Consider the following 18,394-nt stretch of genomic DNA (forward strand, 5'->3'; position numbering starts at 1 on the left):
AACATGCTAAAGAGTGCACTTAATGTCATATACCATAATGATATAATTGAATGGGCCATAAAAAAACATCCATACTCAAAATAAATGACAGTCTTTCCTGTTTTTCCTTTAAGCAAGGTATCCCAGCAACCATGGAGAAGTTATGTTTAGTCGTGTATGATGTCATAGCTAAAGCTGGATCCTCTTCCTAGAAGAAAAGATTAATCCTCTATTGTCTTGTAAGGAAAACACAGCTTCCTTCAGGTGCAAACCAGGGCACGGGCATACATAAAACAATGGGTTAATCTAACGAGAAACCATTGCCGAATAGCTTTGACCTAATATGAACACACGTTTCAGATGACTCAGCTAAAGTGTGTACATCTTAGAAAACAAAAACAATAGTATGATTATTAATACTTCCCTACCATTAAATTAACAGAATTGAGAAAATATTGATATTTTATGTAAAGACACTTTCATGCTTCAATCATGTGACACAATTGGAGGGGACCTTTAATCTCTCTGGATTCTAAGAGGTTAACGCCAAGCATCATTACAGTGTTGCCAAGACAATGCAGGATTCTTAATTGATAGCTGCAGAAATGGTTAATTCCCCAGGGACAAATAACAGCTGTTTCCCAGCAATGGTAACCATGAATCCACCAATCAGAACGCAGGAAACTGAAACATCCTTACCTTGCACGCACCAACACAATCACAACATCAGTCGTATTGGGGCAAAAAAACAAAAAAAAAAAACCCATCGTAAATTCTGTCCTCACTCCGAGAGGACGGCTCTATACTGAAATTTCTAATGAAGCACACATAGATACAGTACATTACCCAATACATCTCTCTGGAATGCAATAGGTTAACGAGATTAGAATATTTATAATATGTTTTCAATTGTTTTTGCCGAGCTATTAATTTTGAAAATTGCGAGAATTCTTTTTAAAAAAAAAAAAATCTGCATATTGTCAATTTGGGATTTTTGGGCCAGGAGACCTTTAGGCTCCAACGCATTTCGAGACAGGTTTCTATACAGTGGCTTAGTCTGGCCTAGGTCTACTGGGCTATTAGGCTCCCCGTAGTACCAATGGACTGGTTAACACAGAAATCCAGCCCATTGACACCATGGAGGACAGTGCACAGCCTCCATAGTTCATTTCGAGGCCGCAGCACACGTCCTTAAAAGGCAGAGCGCCATAATATGATGTCATATCTTGACGCTCAGCTGAAGGGTGGCGGTACGGATGGGGCAGGAGAAGATTAATACACAACTGCTTCTAGATACAATATATCACAAGAGTTGTTTCATTCTAAAACAAAGGCCACAAAGAATTAATGCTTTCACTAATATCCAATGAAAGGCTGTATGAGTCTTTCCCCGTCGGTTACTAAGAACACAGAGCGTGACTATATTCTGACATATTTCATATAATTACGAGCAGCCTTTGTGCATTAATTTGGTTCTTACAGAGAGAATTGCTTTTCTCGATCGAGGTATGATTACAGGGCCCGGGTTAAGCTACGCTACGTATACTTAAGTACACAATGATAGTGTGTATCCGTATTAATGAAATGAACACAGACCGCTTGTCTCAGACAAGGCTTTGTACACAGATAGCAGGTCAGTCATTCCTTCTCGGCTAATGGTCTTTGTTTCTATAAATTAACTCCTGGACCCACTGAACCTTCATCAGAGAGTCTTCTTTTGAAATTTATTTTAAAATATTTTAACTTGGTTGTAATCAGCATCATGCTAATACATGCGGGGTACAGCAACCTCTGCCCAAATACTGCAGTGTTTGTCTACTCCTATTGCCCCATTTAACCCTGGTTTTACCCACAGTCGGGACTTCTTGATGCTACCCTACAGACTACACAATTCCCATGTCTTATTTCCACAAAACCCCTATCTTCGTTACCATTGTTTTGACCCTACATGATGATTTAATTATTGGGGTGGAGATCTTGACCCAAAGCCAGAGAAACTTATTAGGTATGATTATAAGGATATGGACATCATCTTTAAGATCTGTACGGAGGCTTCATTCCCCAAGTATTGTTTCCACTTCCGGCTTCCTGTTGAAATGATGATGCGTTAGGTCTTTCTATTAGATGTCATAAGTTTACAACGCATCATACGGACAACTTAAAGCATTAACCCATCTTTTCTAGTTTCCTCTCTTCGTAACTTTATTGAGACCCTATAATTATGTTTTTAACTAATCTTTTGCATTGATTATTACAAGTTTTATAAGCAATATTCATGAAGATGAGAATTCAAATCAACCGAGTTCTTCGATAAATCACAGCAAAGTCTCTTCAAGGTCGACATTTTTTGCATCCATGTCCTTATCTTTGGAGCTGTCGACTCTAGGTTCCAATCATGGGCAGACTAGATGCATCCAACGGTTCTTATCTGCAGTCGAATTTTATATTTCAGATTCTATGCTTGTATATTTTATCTACAAAACGCTTTATCCCTTTGGAGATTGCACCCGGAATAACGTTATTACATCACAGATTACTAAACACGATCCAGAAGACTGGAGAAGCCACCATGTTAGACCTTCTCTCGAAGAGCAGATCGTTAAGAGTCTAGCATAAACATGTTGGTTTTTTATTATCACTCACTTTTAATGATTCTGACACGATATCGTATCCAATACGATATCCTGCTCCTGGTAAAGCTTTCAGCGTCATTAAATACAATGATCAATACCACCTACAGATTCAGAGTTTATTTGCTTGTCTATTGTTATTCCGCTATTTTATCGCCCAGTTCCATTATATATGAAACAGCGTATATATACGTATGCACAATGTGGTATATACAGTACTTATACCTTTGTATACAGCAGGGTCATATGTAATGGAAAGGCTTCTCTGCGATTTCCCTGCAGCTTCCGCTCATCCCTGCTCAGCGACCATTGTGGGCTCCCAGCACTCATCCCGATACAATTTACTACATAGTATCGCACTCGCCACCCTGCGTTTCATAATAGAGAGGTTATGTCGGGGGCAAATATCAGTCCACGATGGGTATTTAGAGTGGGAAAGTGAGGATTTATACATAAAAACGTATTTTTTATAATTTCATAATAATGTCACAATCCAAGAAAGATGGAATGTTTGGAACGTTGTTTCTTTTCATAACGTGAAATAAAGTCTTTTAGACGTTCTGGTAGAATTATCTGAAGGCTTTTTGCAGCTTGATAGGCCTCCGATTGACTCAACTGGAGACTAATTAGTCCTTTGAAGTTAATCAGTGATGGAGTTTGGGAAGGAACGCTGCTCATCCTCCTATAAATCCCGGGCATTCCAGAGCAAGAACGTACTGACCGAGTGTTTAACTCATTGTTGGCTGCCCTCCATCATTTTAGGCATATAGAAAGGAAAACGATCACCTGCATGGTTTAAAAGGTCCCTTTTCCTATAATATTGACCAAACATGATCAACTATTTCAAACTCGTGATACATATACATTGGGCTGATTCCGAGACAGACTAAACAGCTTACAAAAAGGGATATTTTGTCAGATTTCTATTTGAAGAAACTAGATTGTAGCCCCCAAATATATAATAGAAGGCTTGAGATATACTGGAGCAGTATGGGAAATGGAACACCAGAAGAGGTTTGGGTAAAACGGTAGGGTTTTAGCATTTAGAGCTTTCCACATCCATGGACTCCGCAAGCCATGCCAGATCATTTTGTGGCAGTGACCAGGAGCACTATGTGTTTGTATTTCTAAAAACCTATAAAACAAAAAAAATGACAATGTAAGCAATAATTTATCAAAAACCAAAACTAACCCAAATTTCAGGACAAAACTAAATTTTGCGTGGAGCCGCTTAAATAGTCAACGGCAATGGCAGAAACCATTTAAAAAAAAAAAACTATATCCACTTAGAAAATGCAACAGTTCTAAGCCTCGGGACAGAGACCAAGTCAAGTGAACAAGTTCCTGCCATGTGTTAGGAATCAAACGTAGGTTTGAAAGCTTAACGAGGAGACAGCTCTGAGCAACCTGTCACATTTACTAATATTGGCGGAATAGAATAAAAAGGCAGCTTAAGAAAAAAAAAAAAGCGTGAAGCTCTGACCACTTCAAGCGCATTAAAGGGATTGAAGGAGCTGGAAACCCTTGAAGAAGGAATGACCACAGAGGGTTCCATAAAAAAAAAAAAAACAGTAAAAAAACCTAAAATTCAGCTGAAATTAAGACAGAGAAGATATTGTGGGGGCTACGATGAAACCAGAGGCTTCCTTCCATTACCTCTCAGAGGCCACTATGATTATACCACTTGGGGTTCTATAAGGATCCAGTAATCATAACTCTTGAACGTTTCCTCAATTGCTATCGAGTCCACGATTTGAGCCGTAATTCCATGAGAATATCTGCCACGTCGAGGGACGTCACTGGCTCTCAGCTGCAATAACCAGCTTCCCCGTATAGACGACACCGCGATCCTCCGACACGGCTGCACATCTCAAGGGTGGCGAACGTGCGCAGGGAAGGAAGGGGCTCTTTGTTCCCAGCAATTATTACCATATGAAATCATTTTGCGGAAAGGTTTATTTTTCTATAATCAGGGCCGAGTACATATTTCAATGAAAAAGGCAAGGTGCCTGGCCGGACAGGCTGCAAAGGAGGGCGCGTGTTTGTTTTAACGAGTAGGCAGACAGCACGCCTGGTGAGTGATGTAGGTTTAGACGGAATAAATGTTTACAGACTAATTTAACGTTACGGGAGTGCTCCGCGGCTGTAGAAGGCACACAACAATGGAGATCTGTCGCTTTTCCCCAAATCCTACATTTTATACACTAAATAAAGTTGGTGTTCGGTGGCTGATTGGTTCAATGTTGAGTGAGTAGAATGGAGAGAACTTCAGGAAAGTAAGTAGACAATGCTGGCTGTGCCACGGGCTGCCACCAATCCCAGCTTCCCTGAAGTCAACATTTAAAAGAAGATATCTCCATAATAATGACACGGATTGATACATAAAAGGCACGTGCTACAGATGCTTTTAATAAATGAAAGTTGTGATGGTAAAAGTTCCCAATTTAAAGTAGAGCTTCACAAAGGTCGGCCCTTAAAGATCACCATCAATGTGGATTTGGCCACATGCCACAAGTATAAAAACACAACGTGCGTCGGCACTCATGTCATTTGGAGGCCACTGGCCTTAAAGCTCCAGGATCACCTAGTTATCCCTAGTCTGGCCCTGCTCCTCTGAGCTCATCTACAACAGTCGACATGATAAATTAACCTAATAAAACTGTTAGGAGAATTTCGTTTGGTTAATATTAAAATATTAAAAAAATATATATATATCCTATATTGGTTTCTTTTCATAGTAAAGAAGAAAAAAAAAAAAAACAGAACGATCCGTTACAAGAAAAAAGACGGAAAGTTTTGCAAGAGAGCATAAACACACCGAAATGCAATTTCTACCCAGAAATATTGTTTGTGCGACCTTACCGACACTTGTTTCGACAAAAAGTAAACTGAAGACTTCCTCTAACGCACAAAAGCAAAACAGCCCTGCGTTCCGGAGCGTCCGCGGCGTTCCAGCCTGACTTCTTACATTCTAAAGCGTTACATTTTCCGAAAGCAGATAGATCTGTGCGCTCACAACAAGGAACATATAAAAGAATATCAGCGCCAAAAGATCTTCATGCAAATGTAATCGTCGTAAAGGCAGGGAGAATTTGGACACAATTTCAAATCACGCAAATAATTAGAATTCGTTTATGAAGTCAAATGTTCTGTACGCGTGGTTTGCTTAGTCTCAGAGAGAAAATAAAAATTAAACGTGACGCACGGTGAAAACAGAGCTATTATTTTTGTCTTTGTTTTCTTTTTATTCAAAATATTAGGTCAAAAATACATTTTAGAAAAGAATTTGCCCCATAATATGGGGCTGCATATTAGCCATTTGTACGAGTTCTCAAGCATACATGAGCCCAATCTACTAGACAAACACCCTGACTTCTTATCATGCTGCCCGTGGGATACAACAGAATGGCTCAGTCTTGATCACCCATTCCGACTCTCTGACTAATGAAAGTCTATGGGGGAAAGGACTTCATCAGCATCGCTGTAAAGCATCAACTCAGTGTGGCGTTTGAGGAGGGAAAGATACAAGGGGGATTTTCTCAATGTCGACCTAGATTACTGTATACAGCGCCAGGGGTTATACTCAAGGAGAAAAATATATACCATGGGACTTTAAAGCGAGTGCATCAAGGAAGACAATTTTTCCTAGTTTTGTTACTTTGGGGGGCCTCTTTTGGAAGTTGAGTCAAATTGCGGTGACTTTTTTCTCCATTTACTATCTTTCAGCTGGGCTGTAAGGTTTCATATTTCCGAGGGTCTTGGGGTCAGGTTATGGTTAAAGTCAGGTAAAACCATCGACCTCTCCGAGTCATCCTCACACCTGGAGGCAAAGTCTCACTTGGAACATGTTGGGAATATCTCTTCATTAAAAAGAAAGAGTAAAAAAACAGAAAATATCGGAGAATATTGGTATAATAAACATATTATACATTTTTCAACCTATTTTTATTTATTTTTTTCTCTGAAGAATACCACACTACGCTGGTGGAAAGATTATCGTATGTCTAGGTCAGGTGAATAATCTGCTGGCAGATCGGCCCCCTTCGGCCCCCGTCTAGTCGCCCGTTTCTCCTGCTGTAAAGACTCAAACCTTAATCAGTCGTTGGTCTCGTCTTAGATTCAGGAGCCGTATGTCTATCCCATGCATGTTTAATACCCTTACTGTATTACCCTCTACCACCTCTGCTGGGAGGCTGTTCCACTCAAACACATTTCCTGCATTGTGAATAGTTGGGGGCAGGGAAAGAGGGCAAATGCACAGTGAGGATCCTGTTGAATCTCTAAAAGTCTTTGTATGCAAGAAAAAAAGTTTATTTTTAGACTATCACGTGCGTCAAAACGCACGCTGGCTGGAGCGTCTGGACGATTATTAAATTGACATGGGTCTTGCCGAGTTGCAATAAACAATCTTAAAATATCAGTAATCCTTTGTAAAGCAAGCCTAGCATATGGTTCTAATTCCACTCGCTTTCTCCATAGTCTCACCGTCCTGGCTGTGAAAGAGTTAAAAAAAAAAAAAACGAGTGTCAAAACGTTCAGTGACAGGAAAGAAATTTCGAATGCAAATCTCCCTCGGCGGTGTTTGGATACAATGCCAGCCTCTGACGGAGGAAGAAAGTACCCGGCCGATACGTCTGGTGTCACTGAAACGAGGAAAATTCCCAGTTATGTAAACATCACGAATCCAGTTTCAGTGACAGGAAGGCAGCCAAAGACTTATTAATCAACATCTACGGGAACGTACCTTGCCTAGAAGAAAAAGAAAGAAAGTAGCCGATCAAAAAGGACAAAAAAAAGAAATGAAGAAGAAGAAAAAAGAAGAAAAGTCTTGATCTTTCTGTTTCCCCGAGAAGTTTAAAAAAAAAAGAGTGCACACTAATTTGTTCTATTCCTACTATCAGATTAAAAATAAGTATATTGATAATATGTTTCCATCCAGCATATCAGTTCTAGCTCTGTTATCTGAGCCCCGATCTACTAGACAAACACCCTGCTTATCATACTGCCTGTGGGAAACAATAGAATGGCTCAGTCTTAAGCACCTAGCAGGACTCTCTGACCAATGAAAGTCTATGGAGGAACGGACTTCATTAGCATTACTATAAAGAATCAGCTCAGTGTGGTGTTTGAGCCGGGAAAGCCCCCCAAAATATCACATGACTGACAACAATGATGATGTAGTTGGCCTGAATGGACGACAATATTTTGTCTTGCAGCTTCCTATTGGCTGCAGTGATTTCTCTGTGGCTTATAATGAATCCCCAATGGGGACAAAGACTAATATGTTTAAGACAAAAGTAGTTTCACAATTTAAAAGTAAGCAGGTTAAAATGTCTTCTCCCCTCTCCGTGGGTCCTCACATACAAAAACCCTCGCCAGGACCGGAGCTTCCAGAAGGCACGTCTAGGATGCAGCTTCTGGGGATCACCTTTCAGCTATAATAACAAAAATTGGTAAATAAAGAAGAAATGATTTGCCTTTCCTGGATTCACATATGGACATTGATACAGTTTTTGCTTAAACTTTAAAACATTAATTGACCCCTTAAACACCGTAAAGGCGCGGAAAAGGAAACAGCTTGGGTGAAATTCTTTGAACTCATTGAAATGATAATATATCTGATGTTGATTTAATGAGATGTCAAACATGTTACATTATAACCGATCCTAAAGCCTGAGGTTGTCAGCGGAGATACTTCCACAGATAATGTTACTCCAGAGGCCGAGGAATGTCACCAAGTACATTAATATTTTAATATTTAAAAGGCTCTTTTTTTAACCCATCAGCAGATGGTAAATATCAGTCATTAGCTGCCAGTGTACAGTTAACCTGTTGTCACCCAAAACGATCATGGTTTTCATTGGTATTCAGACCCTTTCTGGAGCAGATGGATCTTGAAAAGCGACCGGAGTAATAAAATAATTTGAGCCTTCACAAGTTGCCCTGGCTTGTTCCACAAAGAGTCCAGAGAATAAAGTTGCAGATGGGCAGACATGTTAATGGGGCAAAAGCAATGGTGACAGTATGGGCTTCGGGGGTAGGAATAAATTCCTAATAGCATAAGGTAGAGAAACAAAAAAAAGACATGTTCTGAAGCCAATGCATGGTCTGTGAATAAGAGTTATTAAACCAAAGTTAGTTAATTAAAGGGTTAATCGAAAGAAATTGGAATACTAAAGCGATCGTCTCTGTCTCCGAATCTCATACATTGAATTTCTTAACACGTGGTCTATCCTGTCCTCCTTTTTCTTCTGTAGTAAAGCAACTTTTAAAGTTTGCTTTTAGAAAATAGAGAACCTCTAATGAAACTTTTTACTTAAATTGTATATTTTTCAATATTTTGAGTATTTAAGACTCAGTTGAAAGATATGATGCTTCTTGGCTTGGAATCACATTTCAATCAAAGTTACAAAAAAAGCCTTAGCACGCCCTTATTTAATATCTTGAACCTCAGCGATCGCCCCCAGTCAGTGTTAGTCTTGCACATTACAGGTAAAAAAAATAAAAAAAAAGCTTAAAATGAATATATCTTAACTAAAAATATGGATTTAATGCAGATGGAACCCAACCTTCCCTAAAAAAAAAAAACTGTCGTAACATAAGGAAACCTTTCCCTTATGATGAACTGAATCTACAAATGTTTGAACGACCTTGTTCTTCCGATCGTCAGTTGAGAATTGATTGAATTCCCTCAAACTCGTTCTTGGACAGGACACAATGTTTCTTTCTCCAACTGAGATACCGGGATTAAATTGTATTAAATGTCATTAAAATATTTCCCTTAGATTTATGACTACGTCCAATGCTTTTCATCTGCTGTGTTAATACACAGTCGCCAGATCGCAGTGTGAGCAGACGTTTGGAGTTCCACCTGGATGTTGAGTTGGTAAAAGTTATAGAACTGAAGGTCATCTAATCCCTTGAAGTGAACACATGTTCTTTCCCTATCTACGGCGGGGTTTTAGCCTGGTGGCAGCAGGCACAGGCTAATTCCCGGGCATATGCCGAGGTCATACACAGGATTTCAGTTCTGCCGTCACAGCGTTGAGTATCTTCATGTCCAACGTTCTTCAGAACATCTAGGTGCAGGTTTAAGACCTAAGTATCTATTTCATACCTCTGTATTGTTTGGAAAAACAGAGTTGCTCTCCTTTCTGGGATCCCTGTTAAATTCAACTGAGTTCCTGGCATCTGGTTGCCCTATAGTCCACTGAAACTATGACCCAACCTCGGCACGTGTTCCATGTCACATATTTAAACTGTGCTTACAAATTCCAGAACAGGGAAAAACATTTGAAATGACCTAGGAACATTGGAACTGATTTTTATAGCCATTGGCAGGTGTTACCAGGTAAGCTTAATGGCCGAGAGATCGGAGGTCTGCATTAATAAGGCTCGGGACAAATTGTGAAAAGAATAAGTTGTGTGTAACTTCTGTATTTTGACAACAATGGGTGTTATTTATGAAAAAAGTCATTTGTTACAAAGTTTCAATGAGGTCTTATCTCCATGGCAACCACTGGAACCAATCTGTTCCGAAACATCGCATTTAGTTTAGGTGATTATTGGGCTAGTGTTACCATTGTGCACCAGGACCGCCCTTTATATCTGTTATGGTTTAAAACAATGCTTAAACTGAAATTATATTTAAATTTTAAAAAGTAAGGTGAGTGAGGTCCCTGTTGTAGGAACTAAAGCCTGTTCCACTCGACTTGATTTTGTGAGTCTGGTGCAACATTGGCACAACCAGATTAAAAAGAAAAATCCTCATGTTTTATTTCTGTAAATCTTAATTGTCATATGATGTAGTAATTATGATGTCATGTTCACCAGGATAGGCTACCCAGAACTCTTTGGTGGTGGTGGTGGTGTAGGATTAGCCATGCGTAGGGTTGGGGCTAGCCCAAGATGTGATTTAGTGGGAGGCAATTGAGTAAGGAGCAGGGAAAATCAAGGCTTCACCTGGAGACTCTAAATCAAACCCAGAATTTTCCAAGGAATGCGTTTTACCCATTGTGTAGCGCTGCATAATATTTGATGGCGGTATAAAAATCAATTAATAATAAAAATCCATACTAGTAGAAACCAGTATAAAATCCCTTAGCGTAGTCTGAACTGGTCTCAATCTATTCCATCGTGTACAGGAGGAACTGTGTTCACTGAGCTTATATTGACTAAGTTGCCATTTTATCCAGCGGCTCTACTGATTGGATAGCGATTATTTTGTTTCCCTTGGGTGTCCATATGGATCACGATTGTCCTCTTCTAAACACCCCGTCTTCTTTAAAACACTTAATTCGGATGTTAGTGTTTTCTCTCTGATCCAAGATATTCCTCAAACAAATACCTGTGATACCCACTCCTGATACAATGTTATTCTTTGGTTTATCACTAATAATGGTGGGAGAGGTTTTAATCTCTCATTTATAGTTTGACTAAATACTGTTTTATTCCCCCAATTAAGCAAACGGAGCTGTTATCATTAAATCAATAGAACTTCAAAGAGAAAGTGATAAAAGAGATCTCCCCAATTATACAAACATTTGCTGGTAAAACAAAGAGACTCGCTTTAGATACCATCTCTGGGTCTTCTACATTTTACCCGATTTATTTCCCCTTGAAGACAATAGATGCCATAACACAAAATTTAAAGGAACAATAAATATATATATTTTTATAAGGACTATTAATACCAATGCCTCTCTATAACAGACTTTCTACGGTAAAGATCCTTGGTAAATAATGGCAGATATATGCCAATTTTTTGACTTTTTTTTTAATGGAATCGTTTCTCGGTTTATTGAGTTTTTCGATGTATTCGGGCAACCCACAGGAGGAATGTTAATGTATCCCAAGTGTGTGTGCGGTATCGGCTCTTACGCCGACTGCTGATACCGGCGGTTTCTGTAAGGTGCCGGTTATTGTTGTTAACAGATAAGCCATTGTATTTTGTATCTCAGGAAAACAGGTCCTAAATGGACTCTTTGTTGATCTATAAACCAGGATGTTACCAAATATCAACAGAGACTCGAGAGGCACTCAATGCGATCCTCTGTACCTTTAACGTTTCCAAAATAAACTTATCCCATACATACATGGAACATATTTATTTGGAATATAAGACACATCGAACCACTGAGAAATCAAAAAAGTAAGCGTTATCCTGCAGAAAATTCAAATATATATACCCAGATATATATTCTCATTCTTAAAAAAGGTCACATGAGCATTTTGGTTCACGCGGGGTTAAATAAAAGTTCCTAACCATCAGACTCCAGAAAATATCCAATTTGGCAGAAGATAATAAATAACAATAATAAAGGGTTCAACAGAGAACAGAAGTGATTATTTGTAAGCCAAAGTACCATGGTGTATCCTGCGCTCTCGTATTAACCCTTTATCAGCGCAACTGATACACCAAACACATTATCGCCGAATAGTGGAAAGATACGAAAGCAAGACCGGCGTTATCTGTACCCCGAGCAATAGTATCCATCACCCTGGTCCAAAAGAGTAATTCTCCAATGACTGGTAAATGCAATCGCTCTTTAATGTATCAGCCAACTAAATGGGGGGAGGGCGAGGTTGCCTAGCAACCTTATCCCTACTGGAACCCTCCCATATATATATATATATATATATATATATATATATACACATATATATATATATATATATATATATATATATATATATATATATATATATATATATATTGGTTCTCCAAGGTGGATAGAGAGGGGGGAAGCTATCTTACCCTTTCTGTAACAATGACTACATGAAATAGGAAGGTAAAATGGTCAATCACACAGTGTTCTGGCCATTTTCTCGTGGAGAAATGGGTGGCGTACCTTAATATTAGTTATTGTTTTATATAGCGCCAACACATTTCGCATCGCTGTACGTCCGCCATGATTTAAACACTAGAGATAAATAAGTCGCTAATAAAGCACTCGGAATATCACTGTTAGTCTTACATGTTGACGTGCGAACCAAGAACCAACTTGTTGTAGTGGCCCCTCCCATAATATGCAGAGCCCTCCTCCTTAACCCCTTAATTCTAACAACAGTTTGTAGCAATATCATAAATGACTAAAATTTTAACTCTTTAACAGCCCATCATGAAGATTCTATGTAGTGACCCGCCAAATAGGTTACTCAAATAGCTCCAATACCAGCCCTCGTGGAAACCTTGGGTCACCTGCATTCAAGCAGGGGTATCAACCATTACATACTGGGGCAAAACCACTGATAGGCTGGCACATATATGATCACAGCAGGGGTAGAATAGGAAGGAGTCATTTGAAAATCCGCACTTTTGCCCTGAGATTGGGGCAAAAACCCTGAAAGTTCCCAGGTATGATAGTCATGGAGGCTCCAAGAACAGGAAGTTAAGAAGGCTGCCCCATGGTATAAACTATATTAGAGTTTTTATAATACATTTATATTGTATTCTTTAATTAATTCCACCCTATCAGAAACCACATGGGTTAATGATATACAGATTCTAAATGTATCAATAAAATAACTATCGGTCTGTTCCACATTCCACCGGCATTGTAAGGGTTCATTATATTACTGGCGCACGTTTTTCGGGCCTGTTCCTGTTCAAAGTCTAGTCTGGAAGCACAGATACGAGTTGCCCTTTTCACCCGTGAAGGGCGGATATCGTACAATATCACATTCCAGCTCTGAAAATGCCTTCCATGTGCTGGTTCACACGGATCTAAGCTGTCACCGCACATAAACCTGTCCCTAACCCTTTCCAAGGGGCCGTTAAATCACCGCGGCACTTAAGGGTTAACAAAACAATTTACATTATTTGCATAAAAAAAAAACCAGTATTAAATCTCGACAGCACCTTTTTCAGGTGCATTGTTTCGAGCTGAATGTTTTTCCAGTGTGCACCTTACTTCCTCTTCCTCATTGGCTGCGCATTTTGTACCATTTTTTTTTAACCCTTTAGTAACTGGTGCAGGTTACATAATAAGTTCCATAACAGCTAAAAGAAATCTAGTATTAAGAACAGACTTTTTTTTTTATATATATAATACGTTCACTCAGCACACGGATAATTCTTATGCTCTATTTATTCACGAGGCTTTGTTTTTCCATCACAGCTCTACGTCAATGATGTCATCACTGATGATGTCATAGCGGCGAAACGATGCGCGAAACAAGATGTTTGAACATGTGGCGTTGCATGTTTCCTGGGATTATGTCATCGTTCATGATGTCATCAACAACGAAAATATGTAAATTAGGATGTAAAAGGTATTTTAGTAGGATTGATGGACAACACGTAGATAAAAATGTTACTATGGGATAAAGTTATTGGGCTCTTTATGACCCCTTATTTGTGGGGGTCCTGTATTTTAGAAAGTTTATTAAATTCTGTGCCAGGAGTTCAACAAATCACCAGTCACGTTCTCTTCTGTCTCGCAGTTAGACCAATATATAGATCTTTTATGAAGCGGTTTAGAACACAGTGTAGCCGTTTTTAATAAGAATGGAAGGAAACCCCTTGGGTGTCCTAAAGACCAGGAGAACAGAATTCGCTTTTTGAACGGCCCCTGGCACCCACATCAAAGCTTCGAGCAGCACGGCAGATACTGCGAAACCACAAAACTCGCTTTTCCAAAACAAACGGGATTTATCTCCTCTACCGTGACGCCACATCGCGGCCGGACAGACGAGGCTTAGAGAGAGAGAAAAAAAAAACACTTTCCGAAAAAAGAAATGATTTTAAACACGGCAATAATCTTATTCCATGTTTGGTTCGGAATCCTTTTAATCGAAGCCTAACAGGTTAACGTATTTGGCTGGTGATAGAACAATCCGAGCTCGCTGGCAGGACGATTAAACTCGGTGGACAGTCACAAAGGACGATGTAAAATGGATCAGAGTGAAAATTAAAAGGAGTTCGTTATAAGTGAAAACATAAAGAAAAAGTCTAATACATGCGATTTAACTCTTAGTGCATGCCTAATATAATTAGATCCGTCAAGCAGGTGAACCAGACTGGAGGGTCATAAGCTTAGGTGGAATGGAAGGAAGTTTTATTTTACTGAGAGGATGGTAGATAAGTGGAACAGCCTCCCAGGAGAAGTGGTAGAGGGTAATACAGTGAGGGGATTAAACATGCATGGGATAGACATACGGCTCCTGAATCTAAGACGAGACCAACGACTGATTAAGGTTTGAGTCTTTTTGGGCTAAATGGGTGGGGCCGGATAATGTCCCCTCTTTAGGAAATTAGGTGCAAATTACATACATGATGCACGAGAACATGTGACTTTTTGGCCACGTTTCTTAGAATTTTGGGTCTAATTTAATGCAGGCATGAGATTTTGCGGTGAGCATGGTAACCCTATACCATCTGTCGGCTTCTCCAACCGTTTACAGTATTTACTATTGGCATGTAAAGTGAAGCTGGTATCAGTACACACCTACCAGCTGTCCCACTTTGCGCAGGACAGTCCTGATTTTGCCACTATATCCTGCTTTTCAGGAAGGAGGTAAAGCTCGAGGGACAGCGGGGATTCTGGACCACAATCTCATGGTCATGTTGTCTCACTAGGCACAAGCCCGAAGACCTCCAAATCCCAAGACTGCCACAATGTGCACTCCATAATACTAGCCCGGCAGCTCCCATTGCATGCAAGGAGAGGTTTCTATGGCAACAGCATATCAGTGCTTGCTTTGGCGTCACTTGACAAATTAAGCATTCCCTGGAAAATTATGAATGTAGCAAAATTCCTTGGAAAGGCATAGAAAATGCCGCAGTTCCACAAATGATGTATCTAATGCGGTTTTTAGTTATGAGAGTTAAATTCAGCAGAGTAGTGGAACAGCCCCTTTATTTACTGGTATCCTAACGTTCATATATTCTGTATACCGACATTGAAAGGGACTTCTTCACATTATTAGGAACCCGTGCAATTAGGTTCGTTTACGTCAGCCTCCCCACCATCGTAAATAAAGGTTCGATAAATATTGATTTTCCTTCTGCGTAGAAGAAACGGATTGTAAGCTCTTACGAGCAAGACCCTGATCCGCATCTGTTCCACGTGCAATGGTGCGCGATGGAGGTGGCCAGCGTTTTAAGAAAGGACCACCTGGACATTTCTAACTTTATAGAGGGGGCTTCAGACTTTACCGGAAAGAAAGTTAATAAAAGGAGAGGGAATCGCTTTTCTGGCCAAATCTCGATATGTTGACAGCCCCGAAGTTTACAATAAGCACAGGCGGCCCTGGGTGCTGTTATTGTCACAACAAAAAGCAAATTCCGGCCAAGTTGCTGTCGCACTTGGTTTATTGCGATTTAACTCTTGTTTGCTGGGCTGTTCAGCTCCTTTGCGCCGGCTTAATACCCTCAGGTGAGTTAATGGAGGGCAAATATTGACCCAAGGGGCTGACACAAAAGGTTCTGTTTTATTTTTTGATGTACTAAAATAAAAATTAGATTTTTAGATCTACAGCCCTCCCTTCCCCCCACAACACCGATCATTGATGTTGTTACCTGGCCAAATACCCCCGGGAATTCAACTAACCCCACGCTGGTCCCGTTCCCCAACGGCAGCTCTGGGGTTTTACGTTGAGACTTAAAGCGGAAAGATTGAAGGGGGGGTCATATTTAAGTTTAATTAGAAACTTGAGGATGAAACGTGATTAAAAGAATCATTAACATTTTCAGTGCCAGACAGGTAACCCGACCACTGCATTCTTCACCGATCTTTCACAAAGCAAGCGTTTGATGAGGAGTTTAACCCATTGAATACCAGAAAGGCTGAGGGCACATTCTAAGTTTCATGGAATCGTTAGGCTAGACCGATTTTGAGTCAGAGGGTGACACAGGTGTGCGGCTGAAGGCATTTAACCACAATATCACACCACCCTCATACATACACTCAGCAGATATTAATATTATACCCCATGTAAGTGCAATTGGCCTCTCTCATCAAAACAGAAACATTGTGCAACCCAAGCGCTGATTCAGGTCCTGCCTCAGGGCCGATCCCATGTGTCTTGGCCTCTGAAATCTCCCGTCGTTAGTAAGTAACAGGTAGAAGTGGAAGATGACACTGTCAGCTGCTGTGGACTTCCACTCTCATCACACTGTTGCCATGGTCAGGTGTGTAATTACAATACACAAATGTATATATATTTCAGAACTTTATATACTCGCAAATAACTTAATTGGAATGAATTTACAGAAACATTACTTTATCTTGTCAATGATTTCTTGAAAGGCAGAGGAGGATTAGCTGCCTATTTGGGCTGCCTAGGGGTTGATGAGATGACCAGTGACCAACTCCCTAGGGGTTATTGGGAGGGGGAATGAGGTGACCAACTGCCTAGGGGTCATTGAGAGGGGAATGAGGTGACCGACTGCCTAGGGGCTATTGGGAGGGCGAATGAGGTGACCAACTGCCTAGGGGTTATTGGGAGGGTGAATGAGGTGACCGACTGCCTATAAGCTGTTGAGGGGCTGAGCCTGTGCAAATGGTAAATGGACCACATTCATCATAACCCCTGACTAATTGGGAGTCAGGGGCCCTATGGGGCCAATTCACTGCCCCATACTCCTGTGCATCAATCTAATCATATAGTGCTTACAAGTGAAACTGTAGGCATCTTTCAGTCACTTTGTGTTTGCAAAATATTTTCAAATAAACATGTAAATATTTTTTAATAATTGTGTTCTGTGCTTATGGATGGTGGAGCCACCTTCCATGCAGCTTGTCGTGTATTTACACAGCGCACACACACACACACACACATGCACAGGAGGTCATTGCTCCGTGAAGGACAAGCCCAGGAGCTTGTTTCATGGTAGCCACTGGCCAAGTGACCAGGAGTCGCCCTACCTTGTCTGACAGCTTTAACCAGCACAGGTTCTTTGTAGGTCCTGATCATATCCAGCACGTCATACCGAGGTAACCCGGACACTGAGACCCCGGCCACCTCCAGGAGCAGCTCCCCTGCAGCCAGCTTCCCATCGCAGGAAAACAAGGTCTCATCCACCTCTCCCAGATAGAGGAACTCCCCATACTCCGCTCCCCCCAGCACTGGAAGAGTCAGCTCCCCACTGGGGGTCCTGCTCACTGTGCACTGATGGACCCTACTTGTCCAGTGGTTCTTCTTCTCAATCACTTTGGCCATGGTGAGCCTGAAACCAGCAGAAGACAAGTGTCCTCCACGCTGGCCACCAGCTGGTGCATAGGACAGATGACAGCACTTTAACCCCTTATTAATTCAAAAAGAGAGGAGCAAAGTTTCCATACAAGCCATCACAGCCCAAACTTTGTATCCAGATGCCCTGAGCAGCTCCAAACCGAAATACATCCAGGAGCGAGGAGCCCCCTACCCAGCCATCCCCCCTGTGCTACATCCACAAAGTTTCCAGCTTCTGCTCCTTTGTGGAGTGGATCCAGATCCTGCTCTGAGTGGAGCTCTGGCTGCACTTCCTCACTCGCTGCGGGCAGCGGCTCCTTTAAAGAGATACAAAGGTTCTGCTCTTGTTACAATGTAACATTCCATCCCGTCCCGGCGATCCTCTGATCAGCGAAGGGAACTGGCGCGCATGCGCACTTCTCTCCCCCCACCCCTCCTCTTCAGGAGCGCTCTCTCTGCCAGGTCCTAATGCAGGGAGGGGGTTGGGGGGTGAGGTGGTACACACAGGTTTTTGGGACAGAGTTCATGGGGATGCTGAAGATCTGACTCAAAATGAGAAACCTTTACACCTCTTTAGTATATATTAGATTTAGTTAGTAAAGGGTTAA

The 18,394-nt window shown here is 40.9% G+C and overlaps 1 protein-coding gene across 2 annotated transcripts in view; it reads right to left on the bottom strand.

Annotated features, from left to right (window-relative positions):
* LOC149278705 (membrane-associated guanylate kinase, WW and PDZ domain-containing protein 1-like) overlaps window positions 1-17,774 on the bottom strand; it is a 152,076-nt gene extending 134,302 nt beyond the window's left edge. For both annotated transcript variants that reach the window (XM_089501834.1, XM_089501833.1), the window contains exon 1: window positions 17,480-17,774. In XM_089501834.1, the coding sequence (XP_089357960.1) occupies window positions 17,480-17,774 (295 nt within the window). The remainder of the gene's footprint in view (window positions 1-17,479) is intronic.
* Between the last annotated feature and the right edge of the window lie 620 nt (window positions 17,775-18,394).

The sequence above is a fragment of the Sceloporus occidentalis genome, unplaced genomic scaffold, assembly GCF_023333645.1.
Source record: "Sceloporus occidentalis isolate IW3139 unplaced genomic scaffold, rSceOcc1.0.p SCAF_183, whole genome shotgun sequence".
NCBI lineage: Eukaryota > Metazoa > Chordata > Lepidosauria > Squamata > Phrynosomatidae > Sceloporus > Sceloporus occidentalis.